General features: G+C 47.1%; 2 protein-coding genes across 2 annotated transcripts; both read left to right on the top strand.

Moving 5' to 3' along the window:
- Positions 1-2,647: 2,647 nt before the first annotated feature.
- LOC126539595 (beta-galactosidase-1-like protein) lies at positions 2,648-5,788 on the top strand. Its single transcript, XM_050186482.3, has 2 exons — positions 2,648-4,187; positions 5,026-5,788. The coding sequence occupies exons 1-2, from the start codon at positions 2,703-2,705 to the stop codon at positions 5,473-5,475; spliced, it is 1,935 nt and encodes a 644-aa protein (XP_050042439.1). The 5' UTR covers positions 2,648-2,702; the 3' UTR covers positions 5,476-5,788.
- Positions 5,789-11,174: 5,386 nt separating this feature from the next.
- Positions 11,175-16,542, top strand: LOC126539402 (beta-galactosidase-like). The gene is made up of 3 exons (XM_050186223.2): positions 11,175-12,057; positions 13,748-14,698; positions 15,815-16,542. The coding sequence occupies exons 1-3, from the start codon at positions 11,524-11,526 to the stop codon at positions 16,253-16,255; spliced, it is 1,926 nt and encodes a 641-aa protein (XP_050042180.1). The 5' UTR covers positions 11,175-11,523; the 3' UTR covers positions 16,256-16,542.
- Positions 16,543-18,276: the final 1,734 nt, after the last annotated feature.

The raw sequence follows: 18,276 nt of genomic DNA, 5'->3' as shown, positions 1-18,276 counted from the left end.
TAAGTAGTTGTGAGCTATGAACCGAGTCTACTTCTGCAACATCCCACTAAACGTAAACAAACAGCAATTTCTCTCATTCTTTTTTTTTTCTGCTTCCAATTAAGAACTCCACAGCAGTGATTTGAGTACTCCTCCTTTACTCTACGGGGCCACTGTACTGCTCGCAGAAAAATGAAGTTCTATATTTATGCTACTGGTTCACAAAGTGCTTTTATAATATCACATGCATTAAAAGAAGTATAAGAAAATATGCAACCCCTCACTACGTGACTCAGGTTGAGCGTGTAAGGTACTCAAGGGCAGATCAAGCAAGGAACACTGCGACTCGTCGTCTGCTCCCAACTGGTGACCGCTCATCCAAGGTTGCATTGCACTGTCCTCAAAATTGAAATATAAGAAAAAAAAATATGCAGATTCAGCGCACCTGTTGAAATCAAGCTGAAACGAAGCTTTAGTGAAACGTTTAATGAAATGCTTTACCAATAATGGAAATGCGTACAATGTTGTTTGCCTTCATTCTTTGCACCGTGCAATGTTATGGAATGTGTATGCTTATCCACCACAAATGTCCCAACGTTATTGTCATGCAATTGATAAGTTTGTGCACTATGTAATTCTCACTCTACGCCGAAGTACAGTGTCCAGTGTGGTTATAACGAAGAGAAATAGTTGCGGTTATATGCGAAGCTTGATGGGAGTGTAATTATATGGTCATACACGTAACTCAATTTACGCTCCGAGACTCCTATTCCGAATCCTGCTTGTACTCTTCTGCTAAGCTCGGCTCAATGCGAATACCTTTCCAGACAAGCACGGAAATTGGCCAGATCCTCATTCTCTGTTCTATGCTTCTCCTCATAGGTTGGATCCTCCATTTAAATATTATCTAGCACTACAATGCACAGTAACGTCCAATCCACTGGCAGTTCTCCTTTCCCAGAACTTACCAGTTGGTTCGGAAATTGATAGCTCCCTTTCCCAGCAGCTCTTCAGTGGTCTTGACTTAGGCGCAGTTTTCCCAGGAGTTGTTCATTGGTCTCCTGCTCGGCAGCAAGATTTCCGACGGCACAAGCAAAAAAAAAAAAAAAAAAAAATCGTTGGTTCTGGTAGGTCACCGATTGCTCCAGCCTTCGTCCGCCCCTGCAGACATGGTCTGCGTGTGAACAACTGCTATGCAGGTGTTGTTCGTTCTCACAACAAGCGTCCGTATAGGGTCGGCTTCGGATTCCCGCTCGGGATACTCTGGGTATGAACAAATACCACCGTAGGGCCTATTTACGGAAATGCACTTCGGCATCGCCTTAATGTAAACAGCGTCGCCTGGAGGTGATTACCCCTTCGCAGAAATTTGCCCCGAAGACCCGCCAGATGGAGACCGCCTATCCCACGGCCAGGCACGCTCTGTGAATCCGTCCACCAAGCCGAAGGCGCGCGCATGTAGGGTGCGTGGCAAGTGGTCTCGATGTTCCGCAAGTTGAGCCGCTGACTCTGGTTCCCCGCCGTCGCTGCCCACAGTCGCCAGCCCACTCGTCATTCAGTTCTGCGAGCACTGTTTACATCGGCCGCATTGTTTACGTCCGCTCCTTGACACGCCGGCTCGTTTGGTGTGTAGCGCTGGACGCGGCAGCAATCTTTGCTGTTTGCTTCTGTAATTACTTGTAGGTTCATACGACTCGAATCGGTAAGTCATGCGAAGAGACCCCCGGCATTGTTGCTGCTTAGGCAGTCAAACAATGTCAGATGAGAGCTCGTTCCTGGTCGACAGAAATCGCAGGTTCGAGGCGTTTTAAACCACATTAAAAGCGGGTGCGAAAATAATCACGAATGTTTTTTACGGAAAACTTAAATTGAAAAAGGAAATCGGCACGGTGTGCCAGCCGCTCTTGCGTTCATAACGTGAGGATGAAACGCGCTCGCGTAAAGCGTTTAACCGAGTGATGTATTGAAATGTCTGGAGACGAAGCGGCAAGTCCTGCACGATTCCCGTTTGAAAAGCTAGACTAAGAAGGCAGCAAAAGGAATACCCGCATATAAATTTCTGTTACACGTGAGTGCAGACATTGTTGCACACTTTTTCACGAATAAGCAGCGCACGCAATACTAAACCAAGCAATTGCAGGAGTAAGTAATCATGCGCACTCGTGCGTATTGGATGGTAAATTACTGAGCGACCTAAGCTGCGTGGTATAGCTCAGAAAAGACGAGAGGACGGCTGGTGCAGAAATTTCATGCCACTGATTGCCAACAGGAGAAAAAAAATAAAGTTATTATGACAACAACTAACACTTTCGTTGATTGTACCATAGGCAGGATAAAGCGACATATTTCGCGTTGATAAAGAAGTACTGATAATGGAATTGCTGCCAAAAACGAGCTACGTTTAATTAGACCATTCTATTATTAAGAAGTTCTAGCCTTGAAGAAGGGTTATGAAAAATTTCGTCCAGAACAAATAGAAGGAGACGTGCCATATGCCTGTCAATAGAATTTGATTGTTTGTCACGATACACTCACGGCATGAAGTTTCGGAGAAACACACTCACGGCGAAGTAGCGGCTCCCTTGAATCACAATGCCGAGAGACAGGTGTTGCTTGCATACCTGTGAATGGCCTTGGAAGTGCAGGAGCGCAATAAACAACGTTACTCCGGACTATATTCTCGATTTCTATGGACTCTTGTGCTGCGCGTTCACCATAACGACATGGGAAGGAGGAACGTATGGCTACTCACTGCCATTCTTGTAGTCCTTGGCAGGCCGGCATTGAGCGGCCAGTCGTTTCACATCGACTACGACAAACACACGTTCGTCAAAGATGGCCAGCCCTTCCGCTTAGTCGGCGGGTCAATGCACTACTTTCGCGTACCCAGGGCATACTGGGACGACCGCTTGCACAAGATTCGAATGGGCGGGCTCAACGCCGTAGACTTCTACATCGACTGGAGCGGCCACGAGCCGGAACCAGACCAGTACAATTTCATCGACAACTACGACGTGGTGGCTTTCCTCCAGGCCGTCAAGAAGGCCGATCTTCTAGCCGTTGTACGGCCCGGTCCATTCATATGCGGCGAAGTCGAAAACGCCGGCTTCCCTTACTGGCTCCTGCGCAAGCATCCAAACATGCACTACCGCACCATGGAAAAAGAATACCTGGAGGAAGTCACCAAATGGTTCAACAAGCTGCTTCCGATGCTCGTTCCACACCTCTACAAGAACGGAGGCCCCATCATCATGTTCCAAGTCGAAAACGAGTACGGTCACCTGGACAACGGATGCGACCCCAAGTACATGGAGTTCATGGTATCCCTGCAGGAGAAGCTGCTTGGAAAGGACGTGGTTATGTTTCGAACCAACTTCCCCATAGAACGACGCTTCAACTGCGACAAGGTGCGCGACATCCTCGTGGCGGGAAACTGCGATCCCAAGTGCAACATGTCAATCTTCAACACGATTCGCAAGGCCCAGGTGAAACCGGGAGGACCCCTCCTTCTGGCTGAGTACTACACGGGCTGGATGAACTTCTGGGGCTGGAACGACAATCCCGCGTATCCGCCCGGAGTCGTTGAAACCTTCAAGAAAATGATGGACGAGGGAGCAAACATCATCTTCTACATGTACCACGGAGGCACGAGCTTCGGCTTCAAGGCGGCCACCAGCGGAGAATCCCCGCTAGTGACGAGTTACGACTACGACGCCCCTATCGGCGAAGACGGGGACCCGAAGGCTTATTACTATCCACTGAGAGACGCCATCGGCAAGTACTTACCACTCAAGCAAGGGGATGTTCCCAAGGGATCGCCGAAACTGAGCATCGACGCCGTGCCCATGTCTCGAAGCATGACTCTAAGTGAAGTCATGGACCACTTCCGAAACAAGGGTTGGCTCAGAAGGACCCATTCCAAGTTTCCAGTGACTTTCGAGCAGCTGGGGCAGGACTTCGGGTTCCTTATGTACAGCACGGAGGTGCGCGAGGACCTTAAGGAACCGCAACTGCTAATAGTGCACGGTCTGCGCGACATGGCGCAGCTCTTCGTCAGGGATGAACGGCACATGATGCGCTGTTTCGACACCAGCCGCTTGGATGTCATTAAGAACGCGACCGTGAGACTCAACAAGGGGGAAAAGATCTCGATCCTCGTGGAAAACATGGGCCGTGAGGACTTTGGGCAAGCAAATCGCGACCCCAAGGTAAGCGTATTTATAGCCAAAAAGAACGGCAGCGTTGAAATATAGAAAATCCGAATCCCCCAGCAGTAAGCGCCAGTCACACATCACCCCCTGGATGAGTAAGGTTGAAGACTGAGCAAGGCTGAAATAATTTTCTCAGTCACTACATATGAAATGAAGACGCACGTCTAAGGAACGCAGGATTTTTAATTGCGCCGGCTACTTAATTTCGCGTAGCTAAACAGAAATATCATTCAATTTTCCAAGGAATAATAAATTATGCAAATAAGTGCCTGTAACATTTCTGCTTCGGGTTTCGGCATCGCAATTATTTCCCAGAAAGCTTTCCCAAAGCATTGCAGAACAAAGTTTGCGGATCATCGAATTATTTCGCGGCGATTTTGGGTAAGAAGATTTAGAAAGGTTTCGCAGATCCTAGCATTCCTCCTAAGCGGACATCTACTGAGCACCGATTTTATTCAGATAGACAGCATGCTCCCCAAAGCACTTAAGAGGTCAATCCGCCGGATGTTAGTAATTTATTTGCTATGTAGTACATATCGCGCAACGTCTTGTGGCGAGAGTAATGCGTCCCCTTCGCAATAGTATTTCCACCTCTCCACGAGAAAATGTGGAGGAAGACAGGCGCGGATAAGCGTAGTGGTTCCTACAGAACTTTATCTACCAGCTGTACTTGTGCATGTGTTGTTCCCCTTTGCATCACGAAATCTGATTACACCAAGTCGCCAGAAACCTACACTTAGTCCTTTCCGTCTGCTGAACTCCCTTCAAGGATAATTTGAATGTTCGCCCGAACACGCGCTGTATTCGATTTCATTATGTTCCCCTTTGCTCCTAGGGTCTCCAGAATGTGACGGTGAAAGGTGCCAACATGACCGACTGGACCATCGAGGCCGTGCCGGTGACGCGGAACAGGGACGTCAGCGAGTTGATGCACTTGTTAGAAAGAGGAGGGGAAGGAAAGGTCGAGGGCAAGAAGACACCTCGCTTCTTTCACGGCTCGTTCAAGCTGCGCGATGGACAGAGACCGCTGGACACGTTTCTCGACCCTTCAAACTACAGCAAAGGAATCGCCTTCATCAATGGCATCAACCTGGGTCGTTACTGGCCCGCGGCCGGACCGCAGATCAGGCTTTACGTACCGGGCGTGTTCCTGAGACCTCATCCCGAAGAGAACAAGCTCATCCTGTTCGAGCTCGAAGGGCTTCGCGGTAATAAAGGCGAACGTGGTGTGAGCTTCGCCGACAAACCTTACCTCACCGCCGATACGGGTCGCCCCCATCCTTAAACGCTGAATTTAAACGCAGTGATTATGGCAGACATTTCTAGTAACGCGTTGTTTCAGTGTTGTCAAGCCTCCATCCAACTCTGCGTCAAGTTACGCACGCCCCAACTTTGCGCAATAAATGCGTCCGACATTTATTCTGCCTCCACATTCCAGAAGATTCTGAGACCGTGGACTAATGCGTGTGCGATTTACAAAGTCACAAAAGCGCTAGTGCGATTCTTTAGATTGACGAAATTGTATTACGTCATGTTACTGACTGAATGAAGAACGCTTGCGCGTGTGTCTGAAAGCCAACTGTGAACTTGTCATCTCCACTTCTAGTTATCTCTCAGGAAAAGGAATCGGTGCCATGTAGCCAACGGGGTTAAGCCGGGTGAACGTTCCTGTCGTTCCCGTAACACTTATTTTTCGCTAGGCAAATGTGACCTGTCTCTTTAGGGTACACGAGGTACATTAACTGCTTTGATTGAGCTGAAAGCAAAAGGCCCTATCGAGTTCCCCAAAAGTTCAACCGTCACGGCGTTCTGAAATCTATCGCATACAGGCATAAACCCTGGCATTCGAGAACGCGTAATTTGCTGAATGTACCGAATTGGGAGCCGGGCATACCCAAACTTCCTTGAGCCCAGGGTCTTCAGCTTTCAATCTGCGTCAGAAGTGACAACGATCGATGTTGCTGATGAAGACATTATATACATGTAACGACCATTAGTGTCTCTAAAGATGCCTCAATGTTCAAGTCCGGGGCTCATTGTTATTTTCCAGGCATTAACGCGATTTGTTTTGAACTTGACTCACCGCGGTAAGTCTGAAATATTTTGACATCGCAACGTCCGTTTAGCGAATTCAAAATCTCTCATTGGTGGAATTGACGGTGGACATCAGCATCTGTCAACGGAAAAGGTAAGCTTCTATGATCTGAATACGTAAAGGGCTACAAAATATATCGTACCGCTCATATGATATAGTTAGAAATATACAAATCGACTTGATAGATTTGTTTATCATTCTGACGAACTTTGTCGACATGTGCACAACGAATTTAAGATATACCTTCAGTGGAGTAGATGGTGGATATTGAGACCGGTGAAAAAAACTATCTACGATCTGCCTATGCGAAGGCCACGATACATTTCTTACATATTTGGTGACACCGACACCCAAATAAAATAGGGCTTTACCTGACGACCTTGATCATTTAACCAGCCTCATTGTTGTTGTTGTTGATGATGATCAACTGCTACAATAGGGAATTTTGGCTACTGGTAAGCGGGCTATCTCAAAAACGTAGCTAGCATACACAAACATGCACGCACACACAATTAAAGAAAAACTACACGAGAGAACAGTTTCAATAGAAAAATAAAAATAAATATGAAAAGCTCTCCTAATTGCACAGAGAGAAGCTCTAAATTACACTCTATAGTTATGCAAAGTCCTGATATAAACCATAAACCTTGAAGCGGCCTCACTTCACGGTCGCGTTCGCGAGCAGTCTTCACAAGAACCGGCAATAGTAGGAGCGATCGAAGGAACAATATGAACGTTATTTCATAATTAAAGATTTGGAACAAGACGAACTGCAGGGCTTTAGAAATACGCCAACGAAAGTCTCAACAAACGTGGTGATAGCGGCAATCATACGCTAGTACTGGACGCTTAACCTCGCCCCTGGCGTGGTCCACGGCACACACACACGAGCAAACTGGCGCAGAGCATACTCCCCCCCCCCCATCATGAGTTCTCTCGACTTATCTAACTTTGGCGACGCATCCGCCATGGTGCGCAGAAGGCCCCGAGACCAGTCCGCAACCGCAGCTGTGGTTGCTTATCAACTTTGGCGAACATTGGATGGGATCTCGGTAATCTCCACAATCTACACATGCATAATACCGAGCCAGCAAGTGACCTGTGACAAGCTCAATAAGTTTGCTCATGATTAAATGCATCATTTCAAACCCACAGCGGACGAGAAGTATGTGGAACGATAACTTTCGGGATAATAAAGCAAGGTAAAATCAGAAAACAAAAACACACTAAAGCATACAAAATGTCAAATGGTACGACAACGTCATCATGGCGCTGTTGCCAGGTGTAATTTATGTAATCTAATAGCACTATTTCCAAGGAAATAAGCTCACTGTCCCCAAGAAAATCGCGGACGAATATTACAGCTTCTTTTTGAGTATAGGGACAGGACCAGCGATCGAGCACTTTTTTTTATACAAAGGGACGTCTATCTAAGAGTCCAGGCGATCATGACGTGTCTCCCGATGTTGGCCGAATTGTCGACGTCAGATGAGCACCTGCGATACGCTGAGCACTACAGAGTTCATTTCCCCATGAATACGGGCTTTGTTGATCTCCAGTGAACACGATCAACCTTGGATGTTAATGAGCGGTTGGACTACATACAATGCAGTTAATGTAAGGAGTGTTTTGTAGCCTGTTCCAATGTTAAGAAGCTTGCCTCGTTCCAAGTGGCTGAAAAAAATGAGTAAGCAAGGCGAAAACCCGGCACAAGCCGCATTACTCACCTCAGATTTGTTGCTGGCTGTACCGCTTGCCGAACATGAAGACCTGTGAGGGAAAAAATGCGGACGGGCTTAAGTTGCGGCCGGAAGTTGAAACGTTTAGGTTGCACTAAAATATTAGGCAAGTGAAGCCTCGACGTACTTCAGTGCTTAACCAGTCTATAGCAAAGCTAAGCGGCCCCAATAGAACGGTGTAGAATACAATGCAATAGAATAGAATAGAAGAAAAGGGATGTATTGCTTGGCTGAGCTCAGTTTTCTTGTAAGCATGCAGTAACTTGTCCAGTTGGCATACCAGTCGATGGGTTGGGGGTCTTTTCTCTCCTTAATTACACAGAATTGCGCGTCAGATGGTGGAATAGTCAACCCCTTTGGGCTCACATTTGGTTTAGCCAATGTTCGTCAAAAATTAGAATTCAAGCGCCACCTAAATACCTGCGAGGTCGATCTTGTTAGGAAAGCTTGGAAGAAGATTGAAAACATTTTTAAGAAAGGAACCAATTCGTTTATATAAGTAAATAATCAATGTAAAGATGGAATGCAAAGAAGGAACTTCCTCCTTTCAATAGTTATCTATGACGAAAGCGAGCATGTCCACAGTTTTATAGGTTTATAAAAACAAAATTTGTCAGCAACCACTCACTGCACCTCAGGTGATTCGCTGTCACCCTTCAGGGAACAAAAATGACAGGAAGTTATTTATGCTGGCACGAGCATGTTACTTCTTTGCAGAGTTTCGAACACATAAGAGTGAACTACAACACTGAAATAAGCATGCTACTCAATATGTTGAGATAACTCGCAACTTGGACAAATCTATGGGAAGTGACACAAGTTAATCAAATATGCAAATTTACGTGAAAACGCGGTAAGCTCAAATGTCAAAAGGAATGTCCAGGAACGTTCTTTACGAAGCTTAGTTGAAGAGGAAGCTTTAGCTACAGGGTTCCTATAGGAATACATGGTAAAGGATAAATTGTTCTTATCGGTAACCACTAGCTACACCGAATTTGATTAGGTTTGTTGCATTTAAAAGAAAAAGGAAAAGTCTAGTGACTGTATGAAGCAGATTTTTTAGTTAATATGTCGATTTGTTTATAAATTTGTCGAAAATTGAAAAAAATTAGGTTATCAAGTTTACAACTTTAACTCACCAGTGACAAATGATACAATTCTGCGAATCGCGTGTGATAGCACATCTAAAGCCGTCAAAATTGACTATTATACATTGCTCATAAATACATCACTAATATGTGAATAGGACTTCTGCAAAGCGCTTGTAAGCATGTAACAAGTTAACGTAAAAGATAAATTAGCGTATCAAATTCGTTCCCTGTGGTTGTTCTAAGGGATGCATTTTACAGAACTGCGATATCTGTTTTAGGAGCAGGTTTCAAATATTTCTAAATTTCGTGCTTCTATTTTAGTGAAATAACAATTATATTCTAACTCCAGACGAATAGCCACCGTCGGCGTCGACGTGTATATTCCGCATAAAGTCCAAGTCCATCGCGGCCGCGCTTCGTATGCTGTAGGTGCTAGGGAAAGCATGCGATGGTTAGCCGAGAAGGAAGGCGGTTTAGCGCTGCGGCGTCTTCTCTCCTGTTCAAGGGAGGAAGGCCCAGGGGTTACCTAAAAAAAAGCATTTCTGCGTTTTACATGTATTTGAATACGGGACGTAGGAGTTGGGCTCGAGCTAAAGCTTCCTCTTAGGCACAAAGGCCAAAGCTGCTTGGGGAGTATGTAAAAACTAGCAAGAGATTTCTTAATGAAAACGCCAGAGATGGCGCATAAACGAGCCACCTATTCAAATGACAAAGGGAAATTGAGATTGTGGCGCGTTTTGTTCGCGGCAAGTCCGCATCTGCGAAGTGACGGGGCCATTGTGCCTATATATTCTTTGCTTGACGTAAGCGACACCCCAAAGCGTACCTCTGTTGAGGGCCAAGAAGGCGACTCCTTAATGAAGGCCTAGAATACAAATTGAACAAAGAATACGTTCGCTAGGTGTATGGGTGAAAGTGCCTAACGAGGTTCCAAATAGTGTCACACGCGTATAACGAAGCCTTGATAACGAAATCGGCTGAAGGAACGGAAAACCGGGCCGCTCGTTATGCGCGTGAATGAGCACATGTAGGAATGGGTGATGGAAAACACACGTGAAACTTTCTTTCTGCCTTTGCTAGGCCTCCACTATAAGCACTGCGTGAATCGACAGATGTCGTTAGTTGACACGAATCGCAGGTTCGGCTTTGGCATGTGAATCGCTTTTCTTTTGCTTGCCTATACAACTGCTTTCTTTCACGTGGCCCCTATAGCAAAAGACCATTAATATAAAGTGAGTGTGATTAGACATCTATTTGTGTTCTGGGTGTAAATCAGCAGACCATAGACAGAGGGAGAAAAAACAGAACACACAGGTGGCGCCAGTCAATACGAGGTGTCATCAATTATATCAGATGTTCATTCTCGCCAGTATGCTCGCATTAACTTCCGTTCAATTCACAAGGAGTTGTCTTGATGAAGAAATGCGAGGCACAATATGTCAGGCCTAACGCACGTGGCCACATTTAAAAGATGTCAACTAAACCGAAACACTGACAAGTAACTGGGTTTCCATTTCCTTATTCTTTATTTGCAAGAAATTTAGGTCCGACTTTAGCCAATCGCAGCAAATATGTTTCTCGATTATAACCAAAATAGAAACATGCAATATGCTATCCCCAAGGGTAGCTTATATAAATTATGCTTCTAAATATTCGCAGAAAAACAACGTATGGAAACATGAAATAACGGTTTGAAAATAGGATGGGAATACAAGAAGGTGTGCCTGAAAGTGTAGAAGCTATCGTAACGCGCACTTTGTGGTGTCGAATACCATAATAATAAATCTGAAAATCGTCAACACATCATTTCTTCTTGAGAAACATGTGAAGTTTCAAACTTGACGCTCTCAATCAAACGAGAATGGACAATTGTCTTTGAAGAGCAAATACGAAAATCAATGACATAATAAAAGGAAGCGCAAATAAACCAATGCATGTTTTGTGCCTCGGAAAATTACGTATTCGTCCGCGCCAATCACCGCAGTAACGTTTGTTCCGCTGGCTAATTACGAGAACTCAGCCATTGACAACACAAGTCCATCTAAGCAAACTGCTCCCACAATACCGCGCCTCGCTTAGAAACAACATACGCGCACGACGACCATCGACCGGCTGCAAAAGCAGCACGACAGATTTCTTCGTTTTCGTTCCCGCCGCGCGAAAGGTTTCACTCGCCGACCCGTTTATGCCAAGGTGCTCCGAGACGCTATAACGCCGCAAACGTGTCGAAGGCATCGCATTTCCCGAGAAATATGCAGGGAAAACAGGTGCAAACAACCGCACGCACTGAATAGGCGCGGAAGAAAACTGGCGCCGAGAGGGGACGAGAACGTTATCGCCGAACGTTGCAGTCGGTTCCATAGAAACGGTACCCTGTCGGGGCCCTTCATAAAGCGAGGTGCCGAATCATGCGCGCATGCGTAGTCGCGGCGGTTCTCGTCTCGTGCTGCGAGATCCTCTCGGGCGCAGGAGAGAGGTCGTTCGCGATCGACTACACGAACCACACTTTCCTCAAGGACGGCAAGCCCTTCCGTTTCGTGGGCGGCGCGATGCACTACTTCCGGGTCCCCAGGGCCTACTGGGACGACCGACTTCACACTCTACGCATGGGCGGACCCAACGTCATAGACTTCTACATCGACTGGAGCGGCCACGAACCGGAACCGGGGCAGTACAACTTCATCGAGAACTACGACCTGCTGGCCTTCCTCGAGGCGGTAAAGAGGGCCGATCTCCTGGCGATTCTCAGGCCGGGACCGTTCATATGCGGCGAGATCGACAATGCGGGCTTTCCCTATTGGCTTCTGCGCAAGTACCCAAACATGCAGTACCGCACCATGGAGAAGGAGTACGTGGAGGAAGTCACCAAGTGGTTCGACAAGTTGCTGCCCATGCTGGTTCCACACCTGTACAAGAACGGTGGCCCTATCATCATGGTACAGGTAAGCGCAAGCCTGTTACGTGCGGCATAGAGCTGATCGAGCCGTCGCTGCGCGGCATGTCCAGGCGTTTTCACTGTCCGCGTGAAAAATGGAAAATGGAAGTTATTCTCGCGTACATGTCTCCGGTAGTGTTGAGGAGGATGGCTAGGACCGCAAGTGTTCCCGTGGAACCCGAGCAAATGTATTTGAGGAACGTGCGAGGTGGCGTTATCAAGCAATACACCGCTGTAGAGTTAGGCGTCTAAATGTGTATCTTCATAGATCTGGTTTCTTTATGACCAACTTCGGGTCTCCGTTACCGTTTGTACACACGGCGCGCAGCCTTCAGGTGTGCTCAATTAGTGCTCTCTCTCTATCTTTCTTTCCCTCTCTTCACCCCCTTGTCCTTTTCCCCCAGTGCAGAGTAGCAAACCGGACGTGCCTATGGTTAACCTTCCGGTCCTTCCTCCCTTTTCTGTTCCCCACCCCCTTCTCTCTCTGTCTCTCTCTCTCTTTCTCTCTCGTTTTTTTTTCTTCTTGTCGCCGCATCTCCTTCTTCCGTGGAATTCCCGTACTTCCGCCCAGTAGACTAGACTCTACTCTATCAACATCAAACATATTGTTATTAGGCGTCTGTCAGTTACGCACTAGCCAGACGTATAATATAGCTGACCTCCATAAGTCCTCCATAAGTTCACTGATTCGTTGGGGAGGTGCTACTGCTAAGCGTGCCGACTGTGCTGAAATTTATTCATTCTGTTTTCATGCTTTGAAAAGTAAGATCTATCAAAATTTTCTTATGCTTAAGTTGCACAATGTCTCCTTCTTTACTATATTATTTCTCCTTATTTTCTTTGTTGTGTGTACTTTTCATTATCACCGGTGTGGCAAACCACCCACATAGGTATGAGCCATGTGTTGAGGCAAGAACAACAACATGGCGTCTTTGAACTCGCACGAATACATTCCCCGATGTACCCCGGTATTGCGCTCAATCAAGAGTTCGACGGAATCCCTTCTGGCGAGCGAGAAACTTGGCGAAATAAAACGAACGTTCGTCAACTGTATTAGTCCTTTTACATTTTGGGGACATCTTGATTTATTTCAACGGATAAAGTGGTCGCGAAGCTTCCCCGAAATTGTTATGAGGCCTCTACATACAAGTTGCGAGAGCATCTCCTGGATTTGCGAGAAAGCAAGCTAGTTTTTCTGTATAGGTGAATCTACTCTGGCTGATAATTAGTGCTGGCGCAATGAACACGGCTTTGATATCAAAGTAGCACGCCGTCCGGCTTTAGTGTCCGTAATCACTGCACGCATGTTGCACAAAGGCATGAGCTTGTACAATCGTAGGAAATACAAAGGGGAACGCATGTGGTTACATAAATACAGAGGTGTCCTTGGACAGCAGACTTGAAACATGGGACATCCCTTAGAGTACCCAAGAAAATATCTTCCCATTCTATGCTGACAGAGTTCATGAGAAAAAAGAAAGAAGCTTCGACAGTGGTGAATACGAATGCAATATGTTTACTAACAAAGGTGCTGCATGTCTGTACAGCATTCGCCTGTCACGCCTTTCAGTGTGATGGACATCAGTCTATAGGTAAGTGTCTGTACGTTGCGAATAATTTGCCGGCTCCTGTACGTAGCCCATACACAGTGTACCGAGACTAAGAGAGCGACGTGCTTGGTGCCGATCGTTATGCAGGTGGAGAACGAGTACGGCCACCTGAAGGGCTTCTGCGACCCCAAGTACATGGAGTTCATGCTCTCCCTTCAAGAGAAACACCTGGGCAAAGACGTCGTCATGTTCCGCACCGACTCGCCGTCTCTGCGCCAGTACGAGTGCGACAAGGTGCGCGACATCCTGGTGGCCGGCAACTGCGACCCCAAGGCCGACGTGCCTAAGGCCTTCGACATCATACGCAGAGGGCAGGTCAAGCCGGGAGGGCCCATCGTTGTGGGCGAGTACTACACCGGCTGGATGAACTACTGGGGCTGGAACAACAACCCCGCCTATCCGCCAGCGGTCGTCAGCACATTCGAGAAGATGATGGATCACGGGGGCAACGTCATATTCTACATGTTCCACGGAGGCACCAACTTCGGCTTCAAGGCAGCCACCAGCTCAGAGTCGCCGCTGGTTACGAGCTACGACTACGACGCGCCCATTGGGGAAGACGGCGATCCGAAGGCATACTACTTCATGTTGCGCAAGTCCATCGGCAAGTACATCCCTCTCAAGGCCGGAGTGCTGCCCAAGGGATCACCCAAAATGAGGATAGACGCCATTCCCATGCCCCACAGCATGTCGCTGAAGGACGTCATGGACCACTTTCGGAACAAGGGCTGGCTGAAGCAAAAAAAGTCCAAGTTTCCGGTGACTTTCGAGCAGCTCGGCCAGGACTTCGGCTTCCTGATGTACCACACGGAGATCACCGCGAACCTGGACGGAGAGTACTTGATGACGCTCCACGGTCTCCGCGACATGGCGCAGCTGTACGTTCGGCAGGAGCGCCATTTGATGCGCATTTTCGACACCGCCCACCTCATCATAAAGCCCAACACTACTGTAAGGCTCAAGAAGGGGGAGAAGCTGACGATTCTGGTGGAAAACATGGGACGTGAAGATTTCGGTCCCAAGAACCGCGACCCCAAGGTGAGTAGGTCGGAATTTTACACCTGCATACGACGTCCTAAAAAGAAAAGAATTAAAAGATGAAAGAGAAAGAAAGAAGATAAGAAAAAAAATCTGAGGAAATCTAAGCACTTCTTATGAGCTGTGAATACTAAGGCCTTAATGTATAATTGAACGCCGCTGAGCGGTTCTTCGAGTTATGAACTCCTCGCGGACAAGCGAGCGCGTTGAGACCCTTGGTGCGTTTTGATATGGCCTTACCAGGCGCAGCCAAGACCTAGCGCCACCAAGGAACGCGCGGACAACACAGGCTTTCGAGAGCGACACCTAGGGTGACGTGGCGTCGTGGCGGTGCCCTCTCCCCTCTCGCAACACCTGGCGCGCTAGCGGAAAGCAGGTGTCCCCTTTCGCCCACTCTGCTCCGTCTAGGCTCCCTCGTGACGTGACGCCAATAGGAGTTTAGATGCCGTTTCGCTTCTACAGACTACAGACGCCGGCTTTTTCACTCAGTAGGTCATTTGACGCTTTTGCATCAAAACATTTTCAACTGTCACGGTAACCAATGCCGACACACTGCGGAGGCACCCATAACGAACAGACAGCAGAAAGAGAGATATCCAAAGGGAGGTAAAATAAAGGAAATGCACGGAGGCTTACAGACGGCGCGTCAAACTTGATGACACCGTCAGTAAACAAAATGTTATCCATTTCTGTGGTTGAGTCAAGAGGAGACAGGTGGACAACATTTTGGTTAGTGAATGTATCACAGAGCTACACTTTCTATAATGTTCATTTCATGGCACCGTTTTCCAGTTTGTGTGCGAGTAAGTGGGTCTGATTCCTTCTTATCCATGCACTGACGAAAGTAAATCAGATTTTTTATTGACGACTTTTCTTTCGATATACCAACCGTCGTTTGCCGGCACTTTATTAAAGTTATCCCTATCCTATTGCTTTTCCAATTTCGAGGAATAATAATATATTGTTCTATGTGTTAGCTAAGGATATTAAGATGCGTATTTTCAATGTTAGTCATTACAATTTTAATATTCGTGCGCAATTCCACTAAACCATTCCAATATTCGAACACCTCGCCTGAGCCAGCTATATTGACCAGAACCCTTTTCGTTCTTTCAGGGAATGACGAACGTGACCGTCAACGACGTCACCCTGACAGACTGGACCATCGAGGCGGTGCCTGTGACCCAAAACCGAGACATCAGCGAACTGATAAGTCTCATGCAACAGCCCAGGAATGGTGACGGTAAAACGCCGCACTTCTACTATGGCGGGTTCACGCTTGCCGAAGGAGTGAAGCCGCTGGACACCTTCCTCGATCCGTCCAACTACACCAAGGGGGTGGCGTTCATCAACGGCATCAACCTGGGCCGTTACTGGCCCGCGGCCGGGCCACAGATTAGGCTGTACGTTCCGGGAGTTTATCTCAAGCCGTATCCCGAAGAGAACAAGGTCATCTTGTTCGAGCTGGAGGGAGTACGTGGTGAGAAAGGCGGCCGCGGCGTGAGCTTCAGTGATAGGCCTTTCCTCACCGCCGAAACAGGAAGCCCTCACCCTTAGAAGGAATGATTGAGAGGCAGCAAGTAATGGTTGACATTGTTTGGCATTGTTTATTTCGCATTCAGTCTTTGCAGACAAGAAAGACGGAATGCCGGGATTGGTAGCTTGACAATTTACCAGTAGCTTGACGACAGCTCCGGCCACGATTTCATTTGTTTGTACTGGTTGATTACATCCGGACGCGTTTTTAAAGCTGGCGTTTCATTGTTGTTATGCATCATCACCAGCCTCATGGCGGCACGTCCAGACTCTGCACAATAAAAGCACACTTTATTTATGCCGCTGGAGTGATGCACGAAGTTGTCTCTGGATGACTTGTTTCTGATACGGTTGAAACACGGTGTATTTATTATCACGACATAACCCTATCCAGCAACGGGATCGACGGGGATGTATAGCGATCGTAGATGCACTGTATCACACCCGTATACGCAGAGCCGATAAAATTGTTGCGAGTCATCTAGGTGTTTCGTCTTTTGCGCAGTGAAACAAAAAGGCAAACCATAGAGGTGACGATACTACAGTATAGGTAGCAAACTGTTACGCTAATTTGAGCTGATGTCGTTGTTGTGAAATGTCGAGCCAGAGCCACCATAAAAGAAGGCGTGGACAGTCTTAGCATCAGTGAACATTTCATTTTACCTATAGGTGAACACAGGGTAGAGTGAGATATACTTCAACAGCAAAGCTTCTTCATTCAACCTACAGATGAAGGACTTGGAGTACACGTTCCGGTATCTTATCGCTGCAACCATTTGTATGAAGTTTAACTGGCTTACCGAGATATATCGTGAGATACTGCAGCTGAACACAGGGGTGGCAAGTTGAGCTTGAGCAAACGGTCCGCATACAAAACGTTCGTTTACTACCAGGCGTCCTTAGGGGTTCGGGGTTTAGGCGTACGCGAAAAACAGGCAAACTTGAGAACGCTGAACACGCGCCCTTTTAAAATTTATGCTAGGATTGATACTAGCTCGCAATGCCAATTAATGTACCCTCGATGGCGCTTTCTACTCCATTTTGTTTCCTTATGGTTAATACCAAGTATTTTTTGTTGTAGAGCATCCAGATGCTGATGCATCCTAATGGCCTGTTTGTTGAAACGCGGGATGATTCAAATCATTCTTACGCGCACTAAATCAACCTCATGCTGAAAAAAAAAATCGCATGTGAGTCTCTACCACTTGGGACGGCATTCTATGGTAAAAAAGAATCATGCGCCATTCGCCTTTGTGAAGGTGGTTGACAGGCGAAGCTATGTAGCAGACGGCATGGAGGTGACCCATAAGTTTGAACAAAGGTGCGAACTCAGTTATTGTCTTGATCGGTGGTCATTATTTGACTCGCAACTGCAATCGCAGTCTTTGATAATGTCAAATCGATGCAAGTACGCCGCTGGGTGGTCGGATGGGCTGGATGCATCGCAAGGGATATGTCTGCAAGGTAGAACGCGTAAACCGCAGCATTCTCGGTACCGACACATCCACATTGAAATCACCGACAACGAAAACAGGGGTAGTGCCATCGCAGCTAAATCACGCAAGGTGAGTAGCCATGATCCTTACGGGACTATGAGTCATTGCATTTTTTCCTTGCTTACAGGGGTATGAGCCGTTGCTCACCGGGGTATGAGCCATAGATGACAGTTTTCGACATGCTGTTCTGTATGTTGTATGCGCGATTAGAAAGAATTTGAGCAATGTTCGCTTCACTTTGCTGAGTGCTTGTAACTTGTGTTTTACGGGGCTATGAGCCATTCTATTTTTTGCTTGCTTACGGGAGTGCGAATGCTTACAGAGGTATGAGCCATTGGTGATGATAGTTTTTGTTCACGGAGAACAAAAGTGCATGGAACCCTAGCCATACACACCTTCGCTGAAATTATAATACAGCTGCACATGACGTGCCATGGCGCAAATTAGTGTTGTTACTAGCGACATTGCCTCCGAAACCTCCGACGCGGTCCATTGCGCCCAACCCGAGATCTCAGCTACTCATGCCTGGCGTGGTGCGAGTCGCAC

Source organism: Dermacentor andersoni, chromosome 11 (assembly GCF_023375885.2).
Source record: "Dermacentor andersoni chromosome 11, qqDerAnde1_hic_scaffold, whole genome shotgun sequence".
Classification (NCBI taxonomy): domain Eukaryota; kingdom Metazoa; phylum Arthropoda; class Arachnida; order Ixodida; family Ixodidae; genus Dermacentor; species Dermacentor andersoni.
This window is presented reverse-complemented; position numbering and strand designations above follow the sequence as displayed.